Genomic DNA, 14,545 nt, shown 5'->3' with positions numbered 1-14,545 from the left:
TGATTGATCCTTGGGACCTAATGTTTTTAAAAGTTGTTGCAGATTGATTTACTAGAGAATTCCTCACTCTACATCAGATCCTCTTTTGGCCAAATTCAATAATTCAGAGAAAACAGTAATTGGAATGGTCCTAAAATATGGGTCGGGTTCTAGACGCCCACCTCTTTCTTTGAATTATTGTCTCTATAACTGTACAGAGAGAGGTTATATGTATAGGCCAGAGGTTCTCAACCACAGTAATTTCACACCCTCACCTCCATGACATTTAGTAATGTATAAAGATAAATTTGATTATCACAACTGGGGAGGGGTACTGAGAGTATCTAGTGGAACGAGAACTGGAATGCTGCTAAACCTATGTGTTAGCCTCCTATTGTCGTGTAACACAGCAGCTCTAAGCAGCACTCATGTATTGTCTCAGAGCTCCATAGGTCAGAAATCTTGGAGAATTGGTAGGGGTGATCAAGCAGGTTCTCTATTTAGAGTCTCACAGGGCTGAAATCAAAGTGTTGGCCAAGATGGGCTCTTATATGGAATCTCTGTGGAAGAATACTTTTGTAAGATCATTCAGGTTGTTGGCAGAATTCAGCTCCTTGCTGTTGTAAGACTGATGTCCTCATTTCCCTGCTGGCTGTCAGACATTGTTAGAGCCTAATAGGCATCCGTATTAGTTAGCTTATGTCCCCTGCCATCCATAATAAATGCCATAATAGCATGTTGTTGTGAATTTGTGCTTTGAATTTGTTTCCCTCTTCTGTTACCAGCTAGAGAAAACTCTTTTTTAAAAGTGTTTACTTAACCAGATCAGGCCTATGTGAATAATCTTTATATTTTAAGGTCAACTTTATGGGAATTAATTAATCTCCAAAAATCACTTCATAGTATTTAGATTCATTTTTGATTGAACAATGAGGGGGGCATAGCCAAGGGGGACCATCCTTAGAATTCTGCTTACCCCATGCCTAAGACAACAAAGAATTATCTGGCTCTAAATGCTAATATTGCCAAGATCAAGAAACTCTGGTTTAGGCATATCTTCTTGTGCATGGTGGAAATATTTTGTTTATCCTTCTTGTGAAAGACAGATTCACAGCCTATAGCACTTGAAAGAAGCATATGCCAGTGGGTTTCTGATCATGATCCAAAACTCTCATTTTGTCAGAGCTGTTGATCACAAAGATCTTAAGGGTTGCTTGATATCTGCTGGTCCTAATCCATCAACCTCTTAGCTTCACATCCATCAGTATACTTAGTTTACATTCTATTTTTTGACATGCATGGTATTTCATTTAAAATTGTTAGAAAAAAGAGGAGAATTAAACATTCTTTATCTTCGGCCAAATGACAAAAATGTGGACATATGTGTAATTAGAATACAGGTTCCTAATTACAGGGGCTTTTTTTTTTTTTTGGTCACTGATGTACTGAACACCTAGCACAATCTGAGGCACATGTTAGGCACAGAGTGAATATCCATTGGATGAATGAATTTCCCAGTCAAGGATAATGTAACAATAGGAATCTTGACTTTCTGTACAAATAACTCAGATTTAAATGGTTCTGAGACTTGAATGGAGAATGCTCTATTATGACATATAAAAGGATGAAGCATATACTTACACAGCTTGAGATCAGAAATGCCCTGATGGGTATATAAAGATATGTAGACTCACAACCTTTCTTAAAGTTAGAGAAGCCACCTGCTTTAAATTCCTACTCTAGGAAGAAATCTCCTGTATGACACCCCTGATGCGTCTAGTTTCTGTTTGAGTCCTAGACTGCGTCATGGGTTTTCTCCAATGGCTCAGTGGGTAAACAATCCACCTGCAATTGAGGAGACACAAGAGATTCATGTTCAGTCCCTGGGTGGGGAAGATTCCCTGGAGGAGGAAATGGCAACCTATTCCAATATTCTTGACTAAAAAATTCCTTGAACAGAGGAGCCTCACAAGCTATTCATTTTATGGAGTCACAGTCAGACAGGACTGGAGACGCATGAACAGATGGTGTCACTGGAACTGGACACTTTGGAATAGAAATCTTCAAAGAGCTTTTTCCCCCGAATACTCCCTAAAAGAATTTTGGGGAAGCATAGACCCCTTTGCACATTTTAATTTGACATTGAAAACTTTTAAATTATAAGTTAACAGTTACAAAGAATGTAATTTCTGGTATATCCCATATCATGTAAGTATTTTAAATATATTTTGTTAAAACATCCAGATTGATAGTTTTAGTTCATTCAATTTGTGAATATGTCTTCCATAATATCTGTCATACAAATGCAGTTCAAATTGTCTATTCAAATAGACGAATCAGGCTTACTTTCTGTAAGAAAAATAATCCAAATTCATTTTTCAATTTAAATAAACTAGACTATTTGTATCCCTGTGACAACCATTTCATTTCTAAATTCTAATTCTAAGATAAATCAATATATAGATAGATATAGAACCTTAAAATGAGTCTGTCACCTGGATGAAATAAGGCACTGTCCTATCAATATTTCTTACAGATGAACCTTCTGCTTTGCTGTCATTTCTTCAGGAGTTATACATCCTCAAAGTATTCCTTTGTTGGTTTCCCAAAGGATTGTACACCCTGAGAAATGCGTGACAGTAAAAGGCTGAGGAACAGGTTTGAACATAGGTTTTTCCTTAACACAATAAAGTAGGAGAAATACAAAGAAAGGTGACATAGGATAAGTTTTAATCTCAGATAGATACATTTTGGGAAAAATTACACATAGAGGTTGAGGATTTGGGAAATGATTCTTCTAAAACTATATATCCCCATAGACCCCTAGAAAAATCTTAATGTACTTCCAGGGACATAAGCCCCTCAGTTTGAAGACTGCTGGTTTACATGATAATCTGTTAAATAGTTAGAAAAAATCTTTTAAATTATGAAATAGAAATAGTGAACTGAAATATACTTCTTACCGTATATCTTGGACTTCCCTGGTTGCTCAGACAGTAAAGTGTCTGCTAACAATGTGGGAGACCCGGGTTCAATTCCTGGGTCAGAAAGATCTCCTGGAGAAGGAAATGGCAACTCACTCCAGTATTCTCGCCTGGAAAATCTCATGGACGGAGGAACCTGGTAGGCTACAGTCCATGACGTTGCAAAGAGTCAGACACAGCTGAGCAACTTAACTTTGACCGTATATCTATTCTTCTATGTTTCAGTTCTCTTTGAGTACCTAGAGCAGGACAAATTCATCTTCCGTTGATGATGCTCTAAACATTTGAAGATTGATTCTATGATGTATTCTTGATGTCTCCCCATCTCTAGGATTCATAGTCCCAGTTTCTTGAATTGTTCATTGTCTATCCTTCATTTCATTCCCTTCACCCTTATATTTATCCTCCCATTAAAATACTCAAACTAATAAAAATTTTTCCTTAATTTTTATGTCCAAAACAGTATACTGCTTCTACTATAGGGGTTAAAGTATTAATCTTTGTGATAAATTTACAATGTGAAGAGCTACCATTTATTGAATGCTTAGTATATGCTTAGTGCTCAAAATAAACACTGCAATGAAGATGCTATTCTCATTTTACAGATGAGAAGAATGAATCAGGGGGAAAAAAACATAGATAACCTGAATAAAGTCAAAAGGTTCATTCAGAACCTTGTTTATTAATCAGTTGCTGACTGGGCCAGTAGTTGATTTAATAGCAATATGGCAACACGTGGAACATATTTCTGTAGGTATGCAGGGACCCCAAGTATTTGAGATACGTGATTAAGCAAAATGTTAGGATTACCTAGACAAACTCTGAAAAAGTCCTTGTAAATCTAAGATGATCTGGAAAGTACTGTGGATAACCTGCTTAGGTGACCTAGTGAAGTACCAGGGTTTCCAAACGACTCTGTTCAGTACAAGGGATTGCTTGGAGCATCTTGTGGACTGGTGCTGGGGAAAGGGGGAGGCCCCAGTGAAGGGACTTCCCATCTCCTGTCCACTGCTTCAACCAAACAGCTCTACTCTTCTCCAGTTTTACTTGCTTACCCTCCTCCAATAAGAAGTAGATAGAGATAAAACTGTGATAGGGTTAAAAATAGAGATATGTGTATGTGAGTGTGAGTGTAAGAGGGAAAGAGAGAGAAACCACTAGTCACGAAAAGAATGCTAATTTTGCAGCCAGCTTGTTTGGGTTTGATCCTAGTATTATATGTACTATTAGGCAACTTGGATATGGTTTTTAGCTACTTTGAGCTTTAATTCCCTCACCTGACATATGGCAGGTACTCAAAGATCTTTGTTGAGCAAATAAGTGAATGAATAAATAAATAAATTTATATTTTGGCAAAAATAAACTTGCAGGGTTATGTTGAGGCTTTATTATAGAGTCTTTAGCATGCTTGGTATATAGCAGGCATTTTGCAAATAATAATAATAATAGCCACTTATTATTGTTAGTGGTAGTGTAATTATTATTGATTCATTGCTTTTGGGGGGTTGATGTGCCAGGTGCTCATGTAGCACTGTTCTCTAAGCTAGAGATTCCTTTTAAAACTTGAGAACAAATATTATATGTTGCTGAATGTTGGGAATGCACCCGAGTCCAAAGTGGCTTTCCCATCATAACAGGAGATCATGGGAGTCTCAGAGGCTTCTTGGTTCTCCACTCTTGCAAGTGTTATCTGAAAAGTTTGGTCATAAAAACACTGGCAGCATATTATCTGGAAGAAGTCTTGCCATTGTGCCAGGTGTGCCAAAATCATACAGAGACTCAACGGGATCAGTTCTTGCAGCCCAAGAGGTATGCATGTTTTCTGTCAGTGGTATTCTTGGGGCTTGAATCATACTCCCCAGTGATACCCACTTCTATCTATTGAGCGCTTTCATTTTCTAGGTTAGAACAAATTATAAACCGGCAGACTCTTCTTGAGGGAGGAAGGAGAAAAAAGGTGACCGGAAAATTGATGTCTTTAATCTACCTAAATCATTTCCAGTTAAATACCATTGTCTTGTGGATCACATTCATCTGCTGCAGACTGTAAATTCTCCAAGGCAAGACCTTGTCTTTTCATAGATTGTGGAAAATGGTGCAGACACTTTTAGCACTTGTGTTATAACAGATGGTTATCATTTATAACAAAAGAATAAGAACAATGGCAGCCTAATTACATATCCTAGAAGTTTGGTATGGAAGAGAAATCCCATATATATATATATATATATATATATATATATATATATATATATAGTAATCCCATTACAATGTATTGTAAAAAGTATGTATGTTTTGCACTAGGAAAATCTGACAACTTATTTTTTTTCAATTTTAGAAAACAGACCAGTAAGAGTTAATTCTAACTATGTAAAAATTCTTTGCTTTACAAGACACTTTTTATAAAGAGTCTCTTAAAATAGCCAGATCTCTTTTTGGAGTATTCAAAATCGAATTTGCTTTAAAAAATGCTGATTAGATTCAACTTTTCAGGAAAAAGGAAAGTGTACACAAATGGGAGATTGCATGTTAAGAGTTAATGGTGAAGTCTCACTTAGTGATCATAGTGAAAATAAGGCCCATCCTTCTAGAACTTGAGGCCATCAAAGTCCCTATAGCTAAATGTGGCAGGTGGCTTTTACAAGGCATTAGGTATCTTCACTCCAGGAAAGAAACCTAAACCAGCACTGGGGTCATTGACCATCATTAACTCTGTGACTCTTGAGGCCAAAGGCATCAATCCATGCTCTCAAGAAGCCATGCGTTATTCAACATGTAATGCCTTATTAGCTTCAGTAGAGATATGGTTTTTTTTTAACAGAAACAATTATGGAAAAATGTTGATGACTTTTATTCAAATGAATGGAAGAATTTGGGGGAGAAAATATGTATTTTTCTCGTATATGTGTCATGGGCAAGGAGAGAGAAAGGAAAAGTTAGAGTAGGACTAGATAGGAACACAGGTTCAGAAGAAGGGACCCCCAGATTACAGAAAACTGTTAACCACACACATGAAACTATCTTTCTTACAAAGCCCTCTGCTTGCAAATACAAGGTGCTTACCAGTTATTGCTTTTCTTCCTTAATTCTGAGGCACAGCAGGAAAAAGCAGCAGTGAATACTGCAGCACTCAATTTAGCAACAGAGAATTGTACAGGCACTGTATTGGACTCAAATATGGGAAAACAACAAAACTGTAAGGGAAGAAGGAAATGCACACTTAAATAAGACACCTGAATGCCTTCAAAGACCAATATATTATCTTTGAAACTGCTGTTTTCTATAGTAAAAAATACAAGAATACTTTGTTTTGAAGTTAGCTACTGCAGTCAAATGAGCTATTCATATTTTCCCAAGGGTTCCAAACCAATAGTTCATTAATCTCTGCCCAGATTTAGGCAGAATCTTTCAGGAAGTCCTATCCATTGTGCTGAAAGACTACTGTTAACACTACAGAAAGGCAAGGGGGCACCTTTGCAAGTATTAGGGCCAATAAATGGGGTACTCTGTAAGAAGCACAATGCTTGGAATTTTCATAGGGTTTCATTTCTGCACTTTCTGAATGATTTTCATCTCCCTGCCTTATAAGCTTTATGCGTGCTGTGTGTGCTCATGAGCGTCTAGATTGTCAGGAAACAAGGAGTATTTAATGCACTGAGTGTTATTTTGGGCCTGGAGTTGAGTGTGTGAGGGAAGAGAGGAGGATCCTGAGTTGGGTAGAGGGAAAGATAGGTGGGAGATTCTGACCTTATAGGAGAGGAAAATGGTTCATTTGGATTGTTTGATGTTAAATAAATGTTCACGTTTGTATTTCAGGTTCTGCCACATCGTGTTCAAAAATGCCCCTCTCACCGACGCAGTTTCTGTTCAGAGCCAGGCCAGCACAGACAGGATTGGAGAAAGGGACGATCCTCGTCAGCAGAGAGAGGAAATCTATTGTGTGCCCTGAGGGGAGAGGGATCTCTAGAGTGTAAAAATGTGTGCTTGGGACCACGTGGGCAAGAGGTGAGGGTGAAGAATCGGGCAGCCAGAGAACGAAGCTTCAACCCTTCCCAAGCAGAGCGCTGCAGAAGGTGGGTTGCTCACAGGGTGGAGCTGGGGGTTACTCCCCAGCGCCTGGGCAGGGAAACAGCAGGGAACTGGGAACCTGAGTGGCAGAGCCTGGCTCTGCCAGGACGAGGTGTTGGGGTATGAGGGTGGGGTGGGGGCCTGAGGGGTGGCTTGGAGCCCTGGCGGTGGCTGCCTGACGTCACCGGCCTCTCTGGCAATAGGCTGCGAGCTGAGCTCCCCAAAGCGGCAGCGGCGGCGGCAGCGCGGCTCGGTTTCTGGCCTCTTCACTCCGCGCCTTCTGCAGCCGCTACTGCAGCCGCGCGGCGGGGCTCCCTCCTTGCAGCCAGCTGGCGGCCCCAGGTAAGGGACGCGGGGCGACTGAACCTCGGGGCGGCCGGGTGGCCAGGCGCGAGTGGGTAGGACAGCCCTGGCGGCCTGCGCAGGCACCTCTGGCCGCGGCTTCGGCCCCCGCCCCTGCCCCGGCCCGGGCTTGCGCGCCGCCTCTCTGCTCCGCAGTGCAACAGTTTGCAGCGGCCTCTTGAGATCGGCAAGGGGGCTCTGCTGAGCGCTAAGGGTCTTCCTGGCTCTGGTCCTGGGGAAGAGCTTCAGGGCCCTCAGGCTGAGTCTGGAAAGGCCCGAGAGAAGGTCCGTTCCCCAAACTTTGCAGGCGGGAACCCTCCCCCTTTCATTTCCAGCACCATTAGAAGCAGGATACTGTCAAGTGGGGGTGGAGACACAGAGAGAAGGGGAAAAAGGGGGGCGTTTGCAGGGATGTGCTTTAGCTAAGAAAGGTGCTTCAGCCTGTTTTTTTTTTTTTTTTGATTGGGGGGTGGGGAGGTACCAAGGAGGAAAGCTGGAGCAAGGGTGGAGCGCAGCCCTGCGTGTCAGCCGTGGCCGCGGACAGGGGTGGAGTGGGATGTGGCTCCAGGGTTACCCCCATGGGAATGGTACCTAGGGCATCTGACATCGTTCAGGGAGGGTCTGGAGGGCGGGGGACAGCAGGGAGGATTGCGTTCCCGGAGACGGCTCGGCGGCCCAGGGTGGGTGCTGGGAAGGGTAAGATCCAGAAGACATCCATTGAAAGGGCGCAGAAAAGAGGCGAGCCGGCGCTCTGAGAAGCGAGGACCGCGTTTCGAAGTGGCTGTGTCTGTTGCAATTAGAAAGTTGTGGAGGGCGCAGGGAGTCTGCTTTATCTGCTGAGTAATCGGCATCTCCGCGGTGTCGGCGCAGACCCTCTTCTCCGCAAAGTGGCGAGAGCGCGGAACTGGAGGCTTTGGTGCGCGGCCAGGGGCGGGCGGGCGGACTGAGGTCTGTGGTCTGTGAAGACCGGCAGCGCCCAGCTGAGGCAGTGCTCTCAGAGGGCCGCTTTGCAGTGGCGCTGATCATTCGGGTTCTCTGTGCTCCCAGGGCAGCCGCCGGGATCCTAACCAAGCCTGTTCTCTTTGCAGCCTGGTGCCTTGGCCAAGGAAAAGGGCGCGCGGACACGCGTTCGAGGCGGGGCCGGAGAGGATCTCCTGGGCACCGCTCGCTCCCTGGCCGGTTTGCTTGCCCACAGTTGCTCCCTTAGTCCTTCGCTCGCGTGCGCATCCCCTCCCACAGCAGGGAGTAGTTTTGGGTGCTGCGGGCTCCGTCCTTTTCTTGGCTGGTGGGAACCGTGTGCTCAAAAGAGGAAGTCTTGTGGGCCCAGCCCCTCCCAGCCCAGCGCCGATGAGTGCCAGGGCGCCCAAGGAGCTGAGGCTGGCGCTGCCGCCGTGTCTCCTCAACCGGACCTTCGCTTCCCCCAACGCCAGCGGCGGCGGCAACGCGAGCGCCCGTGGCCCAGGCGCAGGCGGCGGTAGCGGCGGCACCTGCATCACGCAGGTGGGACAGCAGCTTTTCCAGTCCTTCTCCTCCACGCTGGTGCTGATTGTCCTGGTCACCCTCATCTTCTGCCTCATCGTGCTGTCCCTCTCCACTTTCCATATCCACAAGCGTAGGATGAAGAAGAGGAAGATGCAGAGGGCTCAGGAGGAATATGAGCGGGATCACTGCGGTGGCAACCGCGGCGGGAGGGGGCTGCCCCAACCCGAGGGAGGCCAGGCTTCGACCCAAGGAAAAGAAGCCCGGCTGGAGAGGCAGGCCCGGGACTCTGTCTTCTGCGCCCCATCCAGCGCTTCTTCTTCGTCTTCTCCCCCTGGCCTCCCATGCCAGGCTCCCTGTGCTCCGCCTCCACCGCCGGCCCCCAGTCCGCAAGGAGCACACACAGCCTCCTCCTGTTTGGACCCAGTTGGCGAGGGCCTTTTGCAAGCGGTGGTACTATCCTGATTGTCTAGCCCCTCTCCTCTTCCCTTCCTCCTTTCCAGCATTTTTGCCGTCCTTGCTTTTTTTTTTTTTTCTTTTTCTCCCTTCCGGTCTTTCTCTTCCACTTTCCTGTGGCCTCCCTTTCCTTTTCCCTTTTTCCTTATCTGTCCTCCCCCTCCTCTGTTTCTCCTCCGCCGAGGCACTGTGCGGTATTTGTAAATATTGGGCGAGGGAAGTCTCGGAAGAAGAAATAACGCTGATAATACTTTATTATTAATATTTATAGTAATTATTATAATATTAATTACACGATCCAAGCGCATGACAAATCACATAATTTCTCATTGTCAATGAAAGACGCATCTTCCCTTTCCACCCTGCGCCCCCCACAATACGGAGGAGAAACCGCACAAGCTACCAAATATGTAAAAGGCATTGACCCCTGGAACAAAGGGAGTGGAGGGGCCTGGTGTGTTGTACATAGCTGTCAAGTTAAGGTTCATTACCTTTCTTCTCCTTAACCCCCAAAGCTTTCACTTTTCCTTCAGCTTCCCTCCCTTCCCCATTCCTACTTTCAGCTGGGCTCAGGCAATAGTACACTATAAAGAAAACGTAAACTTAAGCACCAGGACTACAAGAGGCCACAGAGACTTGTCCCAGAAAAACGTTTATGACAGGGACCGCTCTCCAGCCAGCCCTCTTCTTACCTTCAGTTTCTCTTTTCTAGGACCAGGCATTTTAATTTACTTTTAGAAATGCCCCTTGCTGGTCGAGCATAAGTTCATTGAAAATCTTTTAAATGAGTTTAAAAGACAGAATCTAGTCCTTTATCCTTGCCCCACCCCCACCTGTGCACCTTTGACTTGTGGCATTTCAGGATTCACAGAGGATCCGGGAGCTGTCCAGCTAGATCTGGTGCTGAAATTGTCTCAGAACTGATTACATTCTTTGATTGTGCAGGTGCAAAAGGGGCTATTTTGGAAAGTGAATATGCTAGCTTTTTGTTGGTTTCTTTTCTCTTTTTCTACGGTCGGGTTTATATGTACTTTTGGTTTTCTTCTTATTAAACATTGCATACATTACCCTTTTTTTTTTCTTGTAAAAAATAAATTAGGCAATGTGCAGTACTGAAAGTGCAGTGTTTAACCAACCAGAATGTTTCTGTTTAATTTTTAGAACACGTGCTCCTTTGTTATATATTTATTATATTGGTACCAAATACAAAAGCAAACTATAATTCTGTACTATGTTCTCCAAACTGTATATTCTTGTTCTTAATTAGCTGTTGATATAATGGTTACCACTGGATGAGGATTTCAGTGGTGCAGGCCTGGCTTCTGTTGTTTCCAGAAGTGTTCTTTTGTACCTTACTCTGTAGTAGACTGTTATAAAAAGATGATACTTATGTTTTCTTATTTCTTTTGCAAATGACAGAGACAACCACAACAGAAAACAAACAAATAATGGATGTGCAGGAATGCCATCTATTAAAACATGGTTAATATTTAAACAGTGCCTGTAGTCCTCCCTGCATGCAGTTACCACCTGGAGGCAGTGGTGTGTGTGTGTGCTTGCTTGTACTGTATGTGTTGGGGATGAGACTGGGTGGGGGGGATGTTGGGCAATTTGGTGACAGGACATGCAAATTTTAAGAGAAGTTAATCCAGTAACTGCTTGTAGAATAAAAATGTCTGCAACTTGTTTAGTTAGAAATCTGTTCCTATATCTGGGGTACAGTTAAAGAGTGTCTCTCTATTTCTTTCTCAGTCTGGCTTACCTAACTTCATTGAATGTATGAAAAAAGACTAAGGAAAAGGAAAGTGAGAGACAAAATTCAATATTTTTCTTTCTCTCCTAATGCCAGACAAGGCCATCTGTGTTACAAATGGAAGCCACCTATGGTTATTTACCACTTTGTCTCCCTTGGGCTGATGACTGAAGGGTCCAGAAGCATATTATAGCTTAACTGTATGCAGAGGCATCCTTTCTTGGGAACAAATTCGGAAAATGTATGAATGAGAATGTTCTACAAAAAGCTCAACTAAAAGGGACCTTACTAACCTGCAGGATGTAAGGCAACAGTGCCCCTAAGTGCATCCCTCTCCCAAGTAACTAGTAGTTCTATTATCTCTGTCTTGGTTCCAGGTGTATGTGCTCTTAGAGGAAACATTACCTCTGAGATTTTAGGCTGTCTATTAAATTGCCCAAACTCAATTTACATCTTTTCTAAATTGATTTAATAAGCTAAATTTTAATCACCGATTAGATACCCACTCAAGACCTTTCCTGAAGCACAGAGGATCATCATTTAAGCATGTCGTGTTGTAATACTAGGAAGACTAGGTGTAATCTTTGGATACAATATATTAAACAATGTACCAGATTCTCTCCAGTGCCTTAGTCACTTCCTAGTAATAGATAAAAAAGAGCATTAACTCCCTCAGTCCACTTGGGAATCCTTTAGTATATCAGAGCTCTACATTGTACATTAGAATGACTAAGGCACTGTGAAGAAGAAAGTCCATTAATTTTTGTAGCTTACCCTCATCTAGCTATAGCTATTTAATACCCTATTACAGAATGACTTTTGGGCTTGAAATTTGAATAGAACTAGGGATTCAGAAGGGAGCTTCCTCATTTCCAGTGAGCTCCGCTAAATGCATGGATATTACTTTCTCCCCCTCATTTGGTGCACTTTTTACAGTGAATAATTTCCCATTTTATTAAAGCAATAAGATGTTCTGTTGTGAGCAGTGCTGGATGATGATTCCATTTCCTTGGTGCTGAAGCTACTCATACATTTTTGCCTTATGAATCATAGTGCATTCAAGGCATGCAATAATAATCCCGTTTCAAGGAGCAACCTGTACACTCTAGGGGGTAATTATGAAATTGTCTTGTGTAATATTTCCCCAAGGAATAGAGGGAACAGGAGAAATAAAAACATTATATATATTGTCTTAAAAAGATCTTGATACCTCTAAACATAGCCACACATCCATAATATGCTCTAATTGTGCACCTTTTAATATGTACACCTTTCTCCATTAATTGACTATGGTTTAATATTTTTAATAGTGCTCTATGTATAGATGATGTGGTTTGTGAGTCAAATTTCATGCTGAGTTAATATTCTCAGAACTCCATAAGCTTCTGGTGGTGTCACTTGAGGTTTTTTATGAGATAGAGAATTACATGAAATTTTAGTAATGCCAGTTCCCACACCAAATTATTGCAATAAGCACATATCCAAGCAATTTGCACAGACCCTGTTTAAAGGATTGCTTCTTATAGAGCTCAGTTGACAGTCTCAGGAGTTCGGGATGCTACCAACAGGGCATTTTGGGTTTAATTTTATATGAAACAAAAGGAAATCTGGAAATAGACAAATTTATTTTAAGGATTTTATTCACTGATGTCCCGTCAAACTAATTGCTTCAAATCCTTATAGCTACAGCTCAACTTATGCACTTGCTTTTCAGTATTCATAAGGTGGCATGCTTGATTCTTATTGTTTTTAAAGATAAGAAAATTGGGGAGAGAATACCATTATGTCAACTGTATAGGACTCTGAATCTTAAAGATGTAGATGGATATAATCTTCTTTAGAATTTATATACACCCATAGATATGTATTTATATATGCATACATTTTGTACAAATTTACAATGGACTTTTTGTATTCTCTTTTCTGTCATTACAAGAATGAGATGGAAACCAAATAGTTGTTCCATCCTCTTATCCAGAGAGGATACTGAGAAGTTGGGTATATGCATGCACTTATTTCTCTAGAGTGAAATCTGAATGACTTTCTCTTTATTTAATGAAAGGGGAGAGTCCTGTTTGACTTGGGGGACTTGGTAATTAGATAAGCTTCCTTTCCTTGTTAGTGACTCAAATGTAGCAATGATACTGAATTTATGACCATATCTATGTGGTCTGAATATCTAGATGGAAAACAAAAGCATCTAGAAGAGATTTAGGGCCATCTAGACCACAAACCTGGATTGTGGCTCAATTTTTAATTTTCAGCCTATATGTGGTGTGGAGATACAATTTATATCTGCATAGCTAAAGGTAAAATGAAAATATGACCATTATCTGTTTAGTTTGATAAGTAGTATTTGGGAAATATGGATAAAGTAGCTTTAAAATACTTTGGCATCTGACTTTTTCCACTGTTTCTATCTATATCGATTTAATTAATTAGATAATGGTTAAAATTCCATTTTCCATTGTGCAGGCATGCTTTAAATGCTTTTCTGTGGGTGACAGTTGAGCAACTGCTAGCTGATATTATGTGGGAGTTGTAGGTTAAATTAGAACCAGAAGCTTAATCTGGTCAGGCTCCTCAGGTCCATTCCCATGTGAATCTGGACTTTGAGTCTAGATCTGAAAAGCCGCTCATCTGGGCTATTCTTTTTCGGAAATAGTGTTTGTGGCTCATAGATGTTTTAGTTTACATTAGAATAAATTGACCTATCTACTGAAGGATACTTAATCATTGAATTGAATGTAAATCTTATTCTGATTTGTTTTTTATTTATTTGATAACATTTGAGAAACAGTTTCAATGGCTTGAAATCAATACTTATTAATGTCACCAACCTAATAATACAATTGGTGCCGTGTAGGAATGCTTAGCTTAGGATAAGAATTTAATTAGCTTTAATTAGGGACATGTCTTATTAAGATGGTCCTATCTGTGTGAGGGAGGGGCATGTGATTTCATTGGATTTTTTTTTCTATTGAGAGGTTAACAACAACAATAATGATGACAATAAGACCAGCAACAGAAAAAAAAAAGCAAAACAAAAACAAACTGATTTTGGAACTTGAGTATATCCGACAGACAGAATAAAACAGATACCAGAATTCATGGAAATTTTGTTCTGTTTTTCTATCAATAAAAAAGTTTTCTTGTTAATTGGCTTTTTGGACACTATTTCCTTATTATCTTAATTTGTGAAATTAAGGATTTCACAGGATTACAAAATTATTCATTCTATTACCCCCAGATGCTTAAAGAAAACATTTTTTAAATCTCATTACCCATCTGATCTTCTTTACAAACCAACTGCATGTGAGAAGGGGGAAGTGTATACATTTTGAAAGTGAAAAGTAAAAGTGTTATTCACTCAGTCATGTCTGAGTCTTTGTGACCCCATAGACTATAGCCTGCCCAGTTCTTCTGTCCATGAAATTCTCCAGGCAATAATACTGAAGTGGGTTGTCATTTCCTATTCCAGAGG

General features: G+C 41.6%; 1 protein-coding gene across 2 annotated transcripts; it reads left to right on the top strand.

The window, feature by feature from the left end:
- C15H11orf87 (chromosome 15 C11orf87 homolog) lies at positions 6,654-14,220 on the top strand. 2 transcript variants are annotated; one of them, XM_018059820.1, is made up of 2 exons: positions 6,654-7,036; positions 8,462-14,220. In XM_018059820.1, exons 1-2 carry the CDS (start codon positions 6,759-6,761, stop codon positions 9,315-9,317), a joined length of 1,134 nt encoding a protein of 377 aa, XP_017915309.1. In that variant the 5' UTR covers positions 6,654-6,758; the 3' UTR covers positions 9,318-14,220. The 2 variants fall into 2 exon arrangements, with proteins under 2 accessions (XP_017915309.1, XP_017915310.1); XM_018059821.1 differs by lacking the exon at positions 6,654-7,036 and adding an exon at positions 7,235-7,373.

The sequence above is a fragment of the Capra hircus genome, chromosome 15 (assembly GCF_001704415.2).
Source record: "Capra hircus breed San Clemente chromosome 15, ASM170441v1, whole genome shotgun sequence".
NCBI classification, from domain to species: Eukaryota; Metazoa; Chordata; class Mammalia; order Artiodactyla; family Bovidae; genus Capra; species Capra hircus.
This window is presented reverse-complemented; position numbering and strand designations above follow the sequence as displayed.

Bases quoted from the DNA above. Each gene is read 5' to 3' on its own strand.
- C15H11orf87 (XM_018059820.1), top strand. From the start codon at position 6,759: ATGTTCACGTTTGTATTTCAGGTTCTGCCACATCGTGTTCAAAAATGC. The intron at 7,037-8,461 runs GTGGGTTGCTCA...TTCTCTTTGCAG, and splicing joins CAAGCAGAGCGCTGCAGAAG to CCTGGTGCCTTGGCCAAGGA.